Below are 17,073 nucleotides of genomic sequence, written 5' to 3' on the forward strand. Positions count from 1 at the left end.
TTAATTTAATTTATCTAATACTTAAAATAATACGGGTTTAATTAATAGTTATGTGATATAACAACTATTATTTTTAATGGGAAAAGATTGAAAACGTTAACTTTGCTAAAATCCCATACTCAGGTTTCCTATAGCAACTATACGTAATAGTTGGCATCCAACGAAAAACATTTTGCTAGTTCTTTCTAACTACTTTGTTTGGTAGACACGTTCAAGTTGCATTCAGGTTACTTAATAAGGGATCTAGATTTTGCTAGAATGTTCAGATATCGGCAATTCCGATAAATGAACAGCTTCTTCGAGAGAGAACACCGTGTGCAAAATTTTAGATCGATATCTAAAACACTGAGGAACAAGTTTGCGTATATAAAGACGGACGGATGGACATATTTACGAGCATGTCTAAATCGACTTAGCTCGACACAATATTACAAGTAGGATGGATCAAAAGAAACGATTATTTGTTTCATTTGGTACTCTGAACACACAGTCTCTCCAAGACGGACATGTCTAAACCGATGGCATAAATAGAAACGCAGAAGAAAGAAAGGTAATGCAAAAATTACGAATTAAAACTCAATCGAACATAGAACAACATTCACTGTCACAGCACCACCAGGGATGTTACACATATCAGAATTGAGGGATACGTAATAACTTAAAAAAACCACACTGTCACATTTGGACGAGCGATACATAAGTATGTGTTGAGTAAAATTATTGCTTATGCATACAACTTCAACTATTAAAAACCTAAAATCCCTTCAAAATAATGGATCCTGGGCTTGAATATGCCCATATTTACAATATATAGTCACAACCAAATTGATTTACAATCACACATTTCGTTTGACTTTATTGTAAATTACCACCACTAATAAAACTCTCAGAAGAAATAAAGCTTAGAAAGTGAATACTACTTCTCACTCAGATATTAGCGAAATCTGTTTATGTTAACTAACTCAATACTACCGAATAAAGGCACTTCCGTTATTCAAATTTTGATATTAACGACTAGTCATAAATAGATACTTAAGTTCTTCTGTTAGTTTATGTGTCATAACAGTCAATTACTTTGTATAGCTCTTTTTGATAGAAGGTTAGAATCAAATCTCGAATTGGTGTAATACAATTCTACATCAATGAGTTAAAATTCGCTGCAAGCAAAAGAGCAGTTACGATCTTCACGGATTATCAGCTATCCGCGGTCTTGTTGTGTCTTCAAAGATGGCTACGATGTATTAATCTGACAAAAAATATCTAAAATACAATACTAGTATACGGTATTATGGATGGGCTGCGTTGGTAATGGTACCGAGTCCAAATAATCGAAAACTCTTATTAAAATGTTTGCCAAATAATACATTAGTAATAACGATTTGCACATTAATTCTAAATATGTAAATATTATTTGGCATCTAATTAAAGCATAACTTTAAACTACTCACCCTATTCGGCACAAATCATCACTATGCGTTTTACGATTGTTGGTTTAGCTAATTGGCCAGACTATGGCGTCAGCTGTTATCCTCCTTCCGCTCAATCGACGCGAGGGGCGCAATCCGCAAACGCGCGGAATTAGCCGAGTCAGAAAAGGCAAGAGAGTTTTTTAAGTGTTGAGATCTATAACTGCTCAGCTACAGAAACAAAAATTTCAACAGCTAAGATTTATAGTTACAATATAATAAATTGTTACATTTTCATTCATTAAGAGAAAACAATTAGGTCTTTTTGCTTTTGAAAAGTGAGTCAGATGTGCTGGAATGGTTCGTTTAGTTCGAAATTTGATCTACAGGATTTTAACCGTAAAGGTCTAAACTGACTTGAAAAGCGCACCGGGATATTAAATTTAATTTCAGATAGGAGAAAGGAACTACAAACTGTTCCATTCAAGATTTTCACTAAGAATATTATGCCAAGCATTTCCCTACGACTAGAAAGTGTAGGTAGATTAATAAGTTTGAAACGACTAGTGTCTGGAGGTAGACTTACCCTAGAATCCCATCGGAAATGCATTAAGGCGGAAACTAAAAATTGTATTTGAACAGACTCTAACTTGTCAGAATGGATTTGGTAGCTAGGGTTCCATACAACATAGCCATATTCCAATATAGGTCTAACCAAAGTTGTATAAAGTGTTTTAGTAACATACGGATTTCTAAATTCTTTAGACCAATGTTTAAAAAAACTGAAGACACCTTTGGCTTTTAAGACCATGGAATCAATATGAAGACAGACACCGTTCCTCAGTTGAAGCATGGTTTAAAAAGCTTTACGTCGTCAGCGTATAATAAAATGTTTGAGAATTCTATTACTAAAGAGATATCGTTAATAAACAACAAGAACAGGACTATTTTGCGGAACACCAGAAGAGACATTAATTTTATCTGAAGGAGTATCCTCAAATATCACTCGTTGTGTTCTATTATGAAGATAGGAAGCAACCCATTAAAGAAATCTTGGCTGAAAGCCCAGCAGATCAAGTGTATGTATGAGAATCGAGAGATTTACTTTATCGAAAGCTTTGCTGAAGTCTGTGTATATAACATTCGTATGCTTATGTTCCCTAAAACCCGATTATACATGGTTTACGAATTCCAGCAAGTTTGTTAGAGTCGATTTCCCTTTACGAAATCCATGCTGAGATGAGGAAATTAATGGAGAAATCGAAAAAGTTATATGGTCAGTAATGATAGCTTCAAAAAGTTTAGGTATAACGGATAGTTTTTAATGTTGGACCTAAATCCACTTTTATGCAAAGGAATTATAAATGATTGTTTCCAAATTGAAGGAAATATACCGTGTTTAAGAGAGGCAAAAGGCAAATAAATATATTTGGCACTATTTTTTAGGAAGCATGAGTGTATCATGTCTGGGCCGTAACTAAAAAATGGTTTTAACTTATTTAAATTAAGTAACTTATTTAAAGTTTTAGAAGCATTATGACAGTAGTTTGACTTAAAAAAACATATTGGACATAATAACATTGTCAGTTGAAATAATAGATTTGTATTTCATCGCAGACGGAAATTTGGAAATCCTGCGTTTGGAGTTGTCGAAATCATAAAACGAGTTGGGATTACTCACAATATTCTTTTTTACTTTATTTAATTAATTATTATAACATTTTTTGTTTAGCTCAAAATATTGTCGACGCAATACAGAATATTTGGAATAGTCGATAAGTGAATGTCGATAAGTGATGCTGAATCATTTCATTTACATTCCATTTCAATTTTGTGCTTGAAGGCATCCGGGTTAGGGTGGGCTAACTCGTTCAGAGCAAACCTCTATTTAAAAATGCTAGACAAAATTCGATTTAGCTTTTAGTCAGCAAGTTTCATGAAAAAAAGAAAAAACGCTTACTCTGGTTGTACCGAAGCTATAATTTTCTTCTTTATTCCTCCAAGAACTTGATTTCGATCGTTCAGTTGTAACCAATTTTCTCGAAAATTGCATTGTTGCCTTAGGCAATAACTCATGCCTAATTTCGTGAAGATACCTTTTCAAAAGAAAAAGTTTTCAGTACAAACACTTAATTCCGTTCGTTCAGTTTGTATAGCACCTAAATTTAAGTATGCTATAATGGACCGATATCGGTAGAGAAGAACGAGTGCAAAATTTTATCAAATCTCAAAAACAGAGGGACTAGTTCGTGTATATACAGACAGACAGACGGACATGGCTCAATCGACTTAGCTCGGCATGCTGATCTTTTTAGGTGTTAAAAACATCGCGGCAAACCTGATAGGGTATAAATGTTCTTTAACCGTTTCTAATCCGTTGCCTGTGGGTGTACAAATACATTAATACATGTAAAAACTAAATAATATCATACTGCTAAAAGAACTGCAGGACTTGACGACTTCCAGCTTATCAGTTATGCAAAACAAAGAGCAGCAAACCCGATATACATACATATGTACATAGATATATATATAATACATACTTATACATTTTATATATTAGTTATATATGTGGTTATTTGAATGTATTTGTCCAGAAGATTTTTTAGTTTCATCGCCCAGTCTCCAGTAAACACAATCTCCTATCAGTGCCCATTGCGGATGTTGCGAGGAAAGAACTAAATTTGGAAATATTTCTTATATTACTCAAAAGAAAGTATAGAAACTGTGTATTTTTTTTTATATTTTTTTTATTCAATTTGGAGTTTTACAAAATGCCTCACCTCCAGTCCGTCAAACGTATTACGCATTTGCAACTGATTTTCATCTGTTGTCTAATATTTTACTGGATTCACCATGTGAGTGGTATATACGAAACGCGTCGCTTCTCCGATCGTTCGCGAATACTATGTGAAAATCCTGAACCGCTACCAAATGGCTTTTCAGCGCTGCGACGTCGGAATATGATGCTGCTTCACTATTGCAATAACGGCTTCAAGTTGTTCGGTGATCGGCGTACGACTTGCAACCGTGGTAAATGGGTTGGCAATCGTCCAATTTGTGCAAGTTAGTCCAATTTTTGTAGTTTATTATTTTTCACGATTATTGATAAAATGTGTGAAATTCTAGAACATTTTTGCTCCATTGGTGCGCTCGCACATATCTTTCTTTCGCAATCCCCAAACAAGTGGCATAATTAAATAAAAAAAGTATAATTTTCTTTTTTTCCAGGCAATGTATGTGATATTCCGGCGAAGAATCCAGAAAATGGCAGAATACAATATGTGGATCAGTATCATATCGGTATCTACTGTGCGGAGCGCTTTGAATTGGCTGGTAACCGATATGCTTATTGCAACGGCACCGATTGGGATCGTCCGCTGGGCTATTGTAGGCGTGAGTATAACTATTTGTTTTTAATGAAATCGAAAAATTATTTTCAGAAAATTGATTTTACCAGTATAGTGTATATAGTTGCCGACTTGTGTAGTTAAAAGGCAAAGCCGAAAGTGATTTGTTAAGATTTTTCCTCTAAAAGCTATAAAAAATATAATTTAAAATTTTCTTCCTAACATTTTCTAAAACGGCTTACAATTTTTTACAATTTCAATAGCACGCCCCGGCAAAGTGAGTCACGAATGTGATTTTGAGCCAGAGGACATGTGCGGTTGGGTTACGGACATAGCCGACGGTTTCAAATGGAAACGCACCATGGCCACTAATGTATTCACCTCGTTTCACACTGGACCACGTTACGATCACACTACAATGCAAGTAAGTGGTGGTCATTATATGCTGATGGAAAGTTTCGGTGCCACATCAACGCCAGCCGCCCTCACCTCCCCCATATATGAACGTGCCATAAGCCTGAAGACTGCGTGTTGCTTTCAATTTTACTATTTAATGTATGGCGCTGGTGTTGGGAATTTAAGAGTCTACATTAAACCGTTGACGAAAATGCTATCCGTAGTTATTGACGATAAAACAACGTAAGTAACGAAATATGAAAGTAATACTACCTTGATTTCAGATATACATATGTATGTAGTTGCTTAGCGCCGGGTAATGTTGAAGTAATGCAAGATTCATTACTTCCATAATAATCATAATTTATGGTAGTCATATGTCAAAAAACAGCTCTTGTAATGTCAATATCTTGACAATGGTTTAACGGTATTGTAATCTACATCTCATTACAAATCTACATCTTGTTTTTAATCAGTTAGTTTGTTAGACAGATTTAGGCAATATTCCAATTTCTTGAGAATACGTTGTCAAATATAAAAGTTTTCCATGCAAGGACATAATTTTAATTGAACTCGTATGCAGTTCCAACAAATGTACAGCTTCTTTATATGGAAAGAACGTATGCAAAACTTCAGATCGATATCTCAAAAACTGAGGGACTAGTTTGCCGATATACAAACAGACAAACGGACATGTTCAAATCGACTCAGTTCGTCACGCTGATCATTTATATACAAGAATATATACTTTATAGGGTCTCCGACGTTTCCTTGTGGGTGCTAAAAATTCGTGGCAAACTTAATACACATAATAAACTTAATTACACTTTTCAATTGAATTTCTCGTTTTGCTATGTTCATTGTCCAGAAATTGAGATGTATATATTAGGGCGGTTCAAAGTAAATAAATATTTTTTTTTCGCTTGGTATGTTACTTTAAAAAATAGGTTCTTAGATGCCTCAACGAAGATCTCTCAAAGAATGAGCTCTTAATTGTAACAGTAAGATTCTTCGCCTTAAAATTTTCTATTTTTCTCTTATTATGAGATAGAAAAATTCATTTCTCGCTTCCAACTACTTGAAAAAATATTTCGTTTCACAGATTTAGTTGAAAATTAAAGGCGTCTTAGATCATATTTTTCAGAGTACCAAGCGAAAAAAAAAATTCGTGTTTTTTTTTTACCCACACGTGTATATCATATATTTAGTTATGTTTATTCCTTGCAGCTATTTAAAGTTCACCAAGTCTGGTAATCAGAATAATAACTGGAACGAGGCACACTTTTATATAGACGAAATGGAGGATGATTTTCAAATAGTATTCGTCGCGGATGGCGCCAAAAATCACTTAAGTGACATAGCTATAGACGATGTGAAAATAATGTTTGGCACCGAATGTAAGGCTTTGGATAATCATGATGATGAACCCGATGACTCCGCTGAGAATGAGAACACCACTACAGGTCAGCTGACCACTTCTTCTGCAATTTTCATTCACTTGAAAAATATTGTATTATTATTATTATTATGATTTTCTAGAACAATCTATCTACGACACTTTATCGTGCGTGTCACGTTGCGGCAATAAGACGAAGCTCGGTATAATGCGCAATGCCACACATTTGATAGGTCTTTGCAGTTGTGACGATAGTTGTATAGCTGACGATGATTGCTGTCCGGATTATACGAAAGTGTGTCTCGGTAAGTTTTGAATGCATAAAAAAAAACAATAATAAAGAAATACAAATATTAAATATGAGTACTTGGGCCACATTAGATGCGCCACTGGAGTCGACCACGGTTAATATACCGAACACTACAACAACCACGGTTAGAGGTGATACGAAATCGACAACAACAACATTAAAAGAAATTATAATCACAAAAGCAACAACCAATACAAGCACTACGGCAACGACAACAACTACAATGACAACAACCAAAAGGCCCACAACTACAAGTACAAGCACTACAACAATGCGTCCGACTACATCAACCACACATAAGCCAATAACAACAAGCACGCGCAAGGCGATAACCACCCCAACCACAACATACAAGCCAAAGCCTACGACTACTAAACGCACAACACCCTCAGCAGCAACAACAACAACAACCACAATAACAACAACCAAAATTCGTACAATACCAACAACAATAACAACGTCTACAAAACGTTTCACTACGCCAACCACAATTTTACCTGTGCCTCAAACTTATACACTCTACACACAACCCATTCTAAGCGTGACCACCGTCGCGACTATTGGCCACAAAAAAGCCGCAAGCGAGGCCAAGGAAATACCAGCAAGTAAGTACTAGTTACAATTTCTTAATTGTTTCAAAGAATTTAAATTCTACTTCAAGATAGCACATTTTTTAAACATCAATAATTGTAATTAGAGTATATGAGAATATGGTATCGAACTTTAAATGTGCAAACTGTGCTTGGAGCGCTATAAACTAATAATTGTCAAAAAGGAATGTCGGTTCAAGGGTTCGTGGTGCAAGGTCCGGAAGTTGTTCAACCTGCAAAAGAAAAATAAAACTGGCCATTTATTTGTCAAAATAGTTTCCAGCTCAGTACTGTCAGTATCTATCAGCTATCTCGCACACCTTCAATTGATAGTAAATTTCGGTTGCAATAGTGCCGCCAGCGATTGGAGAGGCCAAGTACTTATCTATCCGCCTTTGTATGTAAGCTCAATGAAAAGCAACAAGCTATCTTTTTCTTTTCAGTAAAGTTTACTAAAATATTTTTCGGTGCCCAAAGTAAAGAGTCTTACTCTAATGTAATATTATGTATTTTTGTTTAGAATTTGCAAATTAAATATTTGTTTCAAAATGTGGCATTTTTCATCATCATTCAATGTACATATATATAACACATTCCGCAAATTCTCATTCAGAACACAAAATAAGTCTATCAGACAGTAGACCAATATTTCGACAGCACTTTCTCTCAAACATTTCAAACTCTTACAGAAAATCAAACGCGAACCAATGTCAACACACATACCTGGGAATGGCATCCGAAGCCTGAGTCAAACCCGCGCGGAACTTTGGTACTACTATTTATATTCGGGATACTGCTTATAACTATTGTTACAGCTGTAATATATAGGCAAAAAGAAGCACTCAAGGCCATTTGGTTACGAAAAAATGGAAATGAGGGTGGCGCAGAAGACAGTAACTCGATAATAGCAAATTTTGCACCAGAACACGCTACTCGCAATGACAGTAATGCGACTAATGGAAGCAAAGCCGGAAATCATATAAAACTGTCGTTTCCCGGCTTAAGAAAGGGTTGGTCGGATAAACGTGGATGCTCAGATGAAGAACCACTGTGTAGTGAACATCATAGCGACGACATACCACTTCTCTGAGTAAACGAGGTTCCGAAGAGAAATGTATTCCGCGCTCAGCTAACCATATTTAATGTTTTTTAAATTGTTCCATAATAATCTAAGTAAAATAGCATTTCACTATTGCTATATTTGTTTAATTTCAGTAAACATATTTTTCAAAACTCATACGAATTTTCTCAGAAAGCAAAAAGATAGCTACAAATTTATTATAAAAAAAAATAATTTTTGTAAAACATTTATCAGTAAAACATATTTTTTTTTTCATTTAAGAAACAATAGGCTATTTAAATTTACTTATTGTAACGGCAGTTTAAAATTCTGATCAAATTTCAAGTTTGAAATTAAACAGCGCTTCAAGCTTTGTTAGGTAACAGAGGCTTTTGCTTAAATGGCAAATTGTATCGGTTATAGAACGCCTTTCAATATGTAGTGGAGTACAGATTATATATTGAAAGTCTTTAAGATTGGAATTGCTTTCCTAGAGAAAGCCTCTATTTAGGTCTCTTTCTATTGTACATAGTAATCCTATTGTACGGTACACATATTGTTGCCGAAATCGCGCTTTAGGGGAATCTGTGTTTATAATTATACTGAAATCTATGTGCTATTAGAAACTATGATAACTTCACGGAGGTCTTTAATTTGTCATTGCATTAGTTAAATTTTTCCGTATACGTCTCATCTTCTATATTTTGGCGCTTACAATCAGACGGCTGTTTAACTTTAGGTATTTTTTGTATTAATTGCAAGTATAGTCGTTCCAAAAGGTTCCGAACAAATTAGTGAATAACTTCAACTCTCGATGACACTGCTCGACAGAGTTTGTTAGCTAATTCTATATATAAAACTATATATATTACATTAGATTAAGAAAGGGGAAAAATGTCGGAGAAATACATTTCCTTAAGGTCTACGTGGTAACGTCCTCATTCGACACAAAATTCTACCCGACGAGTAACTTTTTCAAGTTTGGAAACAAGAAGGAGCCGCACGGTGCCCAGACTGCCGAATAGAGCGATTGGGGCATTATTTTGGTCATGGGGGCTCCGGAAATTTGAGCCGTTGAGTATTAATGGTAAAATAGCAACATTTCTACGCGAATTGTTTACATTTTTTGTGGAATTCGGCATCTAATTGGCATAGTAAATCGCCATTGCAGAGTTCTGTGAACTTTTCACTCTCTTCAAGGTACTGGGCAATGTGTAGCATATGGCTTGCGAAAAATATGCTCATTATCTTTCCGGCCGATAGGACAGTCTTTCCCTTCTTCTGATTCTTCGCGTGTGAAGTCTATTGTTTCGATTGTTTTTTGGTTTCTGGTGTTTACCACTGGATCCATGTTTTGTCGACGCTGAATACGACCCATTTGGTTTCTCAACTATTTCGCACACCTTCAATGGGTAGTAAATTTTACTTTTCTCTGTTCTACCTATTTTACTATTGGCCGATTTTAAAAATTGGTTTTTATGTAAATAAAAATTGTATATTTGCCGAAATTTTGAATTCACCACTGAACTAATATTGCTCGTAAAGCACCTCTAACATGTTCGGATTTTTTGCCTTAGATGTTTCTAGGCATTCTTTTAATCTAACAAAATTCCATTAAAACAAAATAAATTATTTCAAAATAAATTAGTTTGCTTAAAAAAAGTAATACTCTTATTCTCTAATAATTTTTTATAATCCTCATTGTCATTTCGATATTTCCCTCAACCAACATCAACATAAGTATGTGGATATATGTGGGCATTCGACAGTAATCCCTTATTGTGTGAAATTCTCAAAATACCAAAATACAATGGCAAGCGTAAATAATCGAATCATTACGTCGTTGATGCGCTAAATGAGGAACAAAGTGTCAGTTTCCACCCTCCCCGTGGGGTAAATACGAGCCATGCACATCTTCTTAGCATAAACTGGTGGTTGACTTCACAACCGAAATTTAGCCTCGGGCATTGACAGTCTGTGGTATTTTTTCAGTGCAGGAAATCTTGCCGCGAGTTTTGCACGTGCACGAGAAGTCTTTATAATAGTGTATTGAAATTTTGCAACCCTCTGGTGCAAACTCTGTCACATGTCGTTGATCGTCTGGACGGCGGCGCAGCCCCCCAAGGTTTGCTAGTTGATAACGACTTTGTGTGTGTATTTTGGTGGGCTGGTCGGCCGACTGGTTGTTTTAACTTGGGATTATCGGTTGTGATTTAATGTTTGGGCTCGTGTGTTTTTTTTAAGGAATTTATCAACGCACCCCTTAGCGTTATGATTTTTCTCGTATGCCTTTTGGAAGTACTTATTAGATTTCTCAATATCATTTTAAGTGTTTTATGGCATTTGACTTGCGGGTATTTAAGGGCATTTTGCTTGTCAAGTAGTTATATTAATGAAAAGTCGATAGTTTGTAGATATTTGTAGCTAGGAATTTTGAAATATGACCGTGCGATACATTTAATATAATTTCCATCGCCGTTCATTGCCTCGCCGATTATAGCTTAGGTTTTGTGGCTGCTCCTAAGAGATTATCGTCCTTTGACTGATTTTAATCAAATCTTGCTAAAATAAAAAAAATAATAATATTGAGCTTTAATTTTGTTTTATAATTGCAGTAAAAATAAATTGGAAAAATTATTCTAAGGGCTGTAGCAAGGCTCGTCCGAAATTTGTGGAATCTTACCAAACAGTTATAATTTTGGCGATTTCATTTGGTTTCACTTTATTTTTTCTATTGCTGCTCAAAAAAACAAGTTTCTACAAGCTTACTCATATATGCATATACACCACAAGTTCTGCAGTAATCTCGGCAATTCAATATGGAATATGCACTTCTCACATATTCGTGTACGAGCTTTTTCAAACCATAGCTCGATATTATATTTTCACCATAACATTTTGGGGGTTTTCGCATCTTACAAAAGCATAACCCTCTGCAGTATAGGGGTTATATAAATTTGTATAAGTAGATAAATTCAGGTGCGGATTTATTTTTCTTTACACTCATCGGCACTTGGCGCACACGTATTTGCGATATTGCAGAGAACACTAGTGAGACATAAAATCCAAATATATTGAGCAATCGTCATTGTGCTCCGGATTTCTAACTGCTTGCAAATGCGAAACGTGTGTAGCCGATATACAGTGAACGACTACTAATAAAATGAAATAGAAAAGCCGTGTATTTTATATTGCAAAAAGAACACTAGTCAACAGAACACAATAATAAATATTTCCATTGCTAAAGTTAATTAATTTGAATAGATAGATGAGGGCTAGGGAGCAGTATTCATAGAGAGTCAATCAAAGTCTTAAACAACTCTCTTATTAAGAAAACTATTTAGTATACCAAATTGAAGTGCCACAAACCCTAGCCACAGCGTGACTGCAGCACAAATGCGCTCTAGATATTGTAGCAGCAAACATTTCTACTTATCCACACCTGCTTATAGTAGTAGTATGTCAAAGATTTCCGAAAGCAAAAATGTGCGTATCCTATCAAATCCACTTTTCTAATTACTTCGCTCTCTTCAACCAAGACGAAATAGGTCGTCTTCTTATGTCCTTCAAACATTTTCAATGACACTGTCTAAATTCACCACTAACTTGGTTTGGGATAACTTTTTTCAATATTAACGATTTGATTTCCAGTTCCAAACCACTAGAGTTAGCGTTTGTATGATTTTCGATCCACAGAATGGTGGCTATCCAATTTATTATTTTTTTTTAATAAAGTACCATTTATGTTTGAAAAATTATGTATTTCAGTGTAAAATATCTATGCACTTAAAATATTTTTTTTTAGTTTGGTATTCGTGCTGATAAGTATTTGACTTAAGCTATATTTAAGGGTCTCACATAACATGTCACTGATATTAAGTAAAAAATATGCAATGGCTGCATTATTTTTAAAGTATCGGTACGAGGGCTGCTATATATATTTCTGGCCTAATAATGAAATTACGAATATTTATCAACGAAAATGTTTTTTTATTTGTTTTTGGTCGATTGCTGTTTTGTTTCGGGCTCATACGCATAGATCCATGATTCGTCACCTGTGACGATCTTATAAACATCTTTTGAAGCACTGCGATCGTATTTTTTCAGCATTTCTTTACACCAATCCACACGAGCCTTTTTTTGAGCGATTGTCAAATTGTGCGGGATCCAACGAGATCTGGCCAGGTGTTCATGCAATATCGAATGTATGTTGGTGGGAGAAATGCATAGACATGCCTCTATCTGAAGGTATGTTACATGACGGTCTTGCATTATCAGTTCACGTACGGCATCGATGTTTTCTGGCACAACGGCTGTTTTTGGACGACCTTCACGGAATTCGTCTTTGAGCGAGCGTCGGCCACGATTGTATTCGTTGTACCAGTTTTTCACAGTGCTATAAGATGGTGCTTCATAGCCATACAAAGTTTTTAGTTCATCGGTGCACTCTTGTCGTGATAATCCACGTCGAAAGTTGTGAAAAATAATCGCACGAAAATGTTCACGAGTTAATTCCATTTTTTGGCCGAGATGAATTTTTTAATTCCCTGTAAATAAAACAATTCACGATTAAATGACAAAACGTTCTGAGTGATGTTATGCTAAAAAATGTCAAACTTTCCAATGGAAATGTCAGACTGCACTTGGTAACACTTAGTGTTGCCTAGGCCAGCCAGCTATATAGCAGCCCTCGTATATCTTTTACAAATTTGACTATTTACACTGACTGAGATTAGTATAATTTTTTTTACTGAAAGATCTTTGTAAATGTTCTCTACTTCAAAGTACCTATTTCGGTTGTGTTTCTTACGACGAGAAGAGTTCGAATATCTCTATTTTTACAAGCTGTAAAGTGAGTAGATCGCTGTGATGCTATCGTAAAGTGATGCTATTTTTTCAAACTCGTTTATCTCAAAATTATAATGCGGTAAACAGCATTAAAATAAAAATTAATAAAAACGGTCGATACTTTTAGTTTTAGCCCTCATATCAAATGATATTTTGCTTATATTGATCCTCCAGTATAGCGAAAGAATTCAACATCCATTATTCGATGAAATCGTGAATAAATTACAATCAAATTTGGTATCTTCCTGACTTATTTTGAAAGCCATTAAATTAGTTTTATTGCTATCATTTAGTTCGCGTCAGCTAAAATTAAATTAAAACTCCTTTTTATATGTATGTGATATTAATTTTAATCAATATTATATTGAGCTGATGTGGTAAACGTCCAGAAGAACCAAATTCATTAAATTAGGGATATGAGCTTTATACCAAGGTATATTCCAATTTCTTGTCCATTTTATTTCATTAAAATATCACACATTTTGGCCTGCCTAACCGGTTTATATACAGGTGGAAATCATTTTATGGGGTATATTGAGGATAGAGAAAGGGTCCGGTCCGATTGCATTAATTTTGACATTGCTCCCGTATATTCGAGAACATATTTTGCAGTGTTTTTATACTCTCGCAACTTGTTGCTACAGAGTATAATAATTTTGTTCACCTAACGGTTGTTTGTATCACCTAAAACTAATCGAGTTAGATATAGGGTTAAATATAAATGATCAGGATGAAGAGACGAGTTGAAATCCGAGTGACTGTCTGTCCATCTGTCCGTCCGTCTGTGCAAGCTGTAACTAGAGTAAAAATTTATATAAGATGGGCGTAATCGGACCACTGCCACGCCCACAAAACGCTATTAATAAAAAATAAAAAATAACTAAACCCCGCGATAAGATACAAACTGTTATTTGGTACACAGGATCACATTAGGGAGCGGCATCTGCAGTTAAAATTTTTTTTTAAAGTGGGCGTGGTCCCGGCCCCTAATAGGTTTATTGCGCATATCTTCAAAACCGCTACAACTATAATAACAAAATTTACTGGAAGCAAATGTTTTTAGCATTTCTACCCACAGTGTGAAAATGGGTGAAATCGGGTGACAACTTCGCCCACTCCCCATATAACGATACTGTTAAAAAATACTAAAAGGATGGTAAGAGATGACTTTATAGGAACCGTGTTCAATATTAGTCAGTGGTCGTGGCACCGCCCACATTTAGGTGAAAACCTATATCTTCGGATCTGCTTAACCGATTTCAACCAAATTCGGTATTTCTAGGTTACAGTGCGAAATCGGATTACAACCACGCCTATCTCCCATATAAAACCATTTTAAATTTCGTCTGATTTTTTCACTTTCCAGTATGCAAATCAAGCAACAATGAAACAAATCTCAAACGAGTATACCATTTGACTTTGTGAGAGTATAAAATATTCGGTTACATCCGAACTTAGTCCATCCTTACTTGTTATATATAAATAATGCTCACTGACCAACATATTCGGCATAAAACTTGATAGAATAACGAAAATCATTATATGTAGTATATGGTAGTTGCGGCTAGTATTGACACGATTTTATCAATTTTTGCCAATAACACCTACTACCTGTACTAGCATTCCTTAGACTAAAAAAATACTCCCGGTGTTTCATTAAGGTACCTCACATACCATGACCAATCATATGGAATAAAGTCAGCCGGATATTCGAAAATTCTGATATTAGTTACATGGGGGCTAGGTAATATTTTCACCCGATATGATCTATTTTAGGCACAAATATACCCTGCTATGAGTAAAACACGCTCTATCATTTTCATTGAGATAACTCACATATTAGCTAATATATGCGGTATAAAGTCATGCGGAAGGTCGAAAATCTTTATATTAGGTATATGGGGCTAAAGTTAACTATAGGCAATGTGGTCAACATATTGGGTACCACCGGGCACACTCCAGAGGCACTATTCGTGCAAAGTTTTATTCCCTTATATTAATTGGTGCCTTATTTGTATACTCGTACTCGACAGCGAAACATTAAGATGGAATTTAAAATTGTGTTATATGGAAAGAAGGCGTGGTTGTAGTCCGATTTCCTTCAGTTTCGGACTGTAACATATGAATATTAGGAAAATATTATGAACTAAATTAGCTAGGAACCGGTCGAGCAGGTCCCGAAATATGTAATTTCACCTTAAAGTGTGCCGTGCCACGCCCACCGTCCAAAATTTTATCAAAATTATCAGTCAATCTGTGAAATTTGGAGCTTCTCCTAATAACAGTATGCCAATATGCTCCTATTTTTCAAACTTCCGGTTGGCCTTACTGAATTACGAATTACCTCCACTCAAGGGTGGTAGTATTTGGATACTACATAAATTGATTTTCGTTTTGCTAACCAGCCTTATGACGAATATGTCGCTTAGTGTGTGACATATATTTACAAAATTGCAATAAATTAATTAAATTAGCAAATTAATTAAAACGTGTGACAAGTTTCATTGAAAATTATGTGGTTTACCACTCATAGTCATAGAATTGGACTAGACCTTGAGCTAAACCTCATATCCATAATACAAAGAATTTGATTATAATACAATTTTCGTTGATTAAAATATATTAATTAAACCAAGCGAGTACATAACCTTTAAAATAAGTTAAAAGAATACCAAATTTGATTGTTATCCGTCCAATAAAGAATATTGAATTATTTCGCAACATTTTTTGATATAAAATTCTGCCAACAATATTATGTTATATATTGTATTAAATATTTTTACGGGTTTTATTGTGTAAAAAATTTGTTTTTGGTTGTGCTGATAAGTAACCCGATTTCGTCACTCTTTTAAATTTTTTTATTTCTGTTTAGTAAATAAACCAATATTTCAAAACAAAAAAAAAACAGGATATTCACTTCATTTGTGAGCCCCAGTGTACATATACTTTATATTTATGTACTTACGTGTTTGTTCCTTATCTTTTAATAAGAAAAAAATACAAAAGTAAAACCTGGAGCGCCAGTGTATTGTTGTCGATATATTCTATATGGTATCGATATATGGTACGTAATATAATAATAAAGAAGGTAATTCTAAAAAGAAATCAAAAAGAACGGTGCAAGCGAAGCTAGAATATCCTTCATAAATAAAAACGGTTCCATAAAAGAACTTGATTTTGATCTGCCGGTTTTTATGACAGATATATAATATAGTGGTCCGATATGAAAAGTGTCTTGGACAATAATACGTGTAAATTTTGTGAAGATATTGAGCTGTATGTCGGTAGTATATCCATATATATTAGATAGTACTGATGCTGATATATATTAGATACGTTAACTTTGGTTGCACCGAAGCTATAATACCCTACACAAATACAAAAGATTCCTTAACAACACTTGATTCCGATCGTTCAGTTTGTATGGCAGTTCTTCAAATTTTACCTTATTGCATTAGGCAATTACCCATCCAAAATTTTCTGAAGGTATCTCGTGAATTAAAAAGTTTTGGTAAACTTATTATACATACTCTGTTTACACGGTGTTCATACGGTGTAATAGCACAGTTTCTGAACGTAATTTTTTAAGTGGAGGTAGATAGTATAGCCAATCGTCGTTGATTTTCCGACTCTCACTCATCAATATTTACTCTCACAACACATTTCGGGACACTGATGAGGTCGCTTTTTACTCAATAAAATATATAAGACAAGGTA

General features: G+C 34.8%; 1 protein-coding gene across 1 annotated transcript; it reads left to right on the forward strand.

Moving 5' to 3' along the window:
• Window positions 1-4,032: 4,032 nt before the first annotated feature.
• Window positions 4,033-8,768, forward strand: LOC106627482 (uncharacterized). The gene is made up of 7 exons (XM_014247617.3): window positions 4,033-4,472; window positions 4,638-4,802; window positions 5,020-5,395; window positions 6,380-6,615; window positions 6,692-6,853; window positions 6,930-7,463; window positions 8,138-8,768. The coding sequence occupies exons 1-7, from the start codon at window positions 4,181-4,183 to the stop codon at window positions 8,536-8,538; spliced, it is 2,166 nt and encodes a 721-aa protein (XP_014103092.2). The 5' UTR covers window positions 4,033-4,180; the 3' UTR covers window positions 8,539-8,768.
• The last annotated feature ends 8,305 nt before the right edge of the window (window positions 8,769-17,073 follow it).

Source organism: Bactrocera oleae, chromosome 3, assembly GCF_042242935.1.
Source record: "Bactrocera oleae isolate idBacOlea1 chromosome 3, idBacOlea1, whole genome shotgun sequence".
NCBI lineage: Eukaryota > Metazoa > Arthropoda > Insecta > Diptera > Tephritidae > Bactrocera > Bactrocera oleae.

Coding starts and splice junctions, on each gene's coding strand:
- LOC106627482 (XM_014247617.3), top strand. CDS start 4,181: ATGCCTCACCTCCAGTCCGTCAAACGTATTACGCATTTGCAACTGATT. Junction 4,803..5,019: donor TCCGCTGGGCTATTGTAGGC/GTGAGTATAACT, acceptor CAATTTCAATAG/CACGCCCCGGCAAAGTGAGT. Junction 7,464..8,137: donor GGCCAAGGAAATACCAGCAA/GTAAGTACTAGT, acceptor AAACTCTTACAG/AAAATCAAACGCGAACCAAT.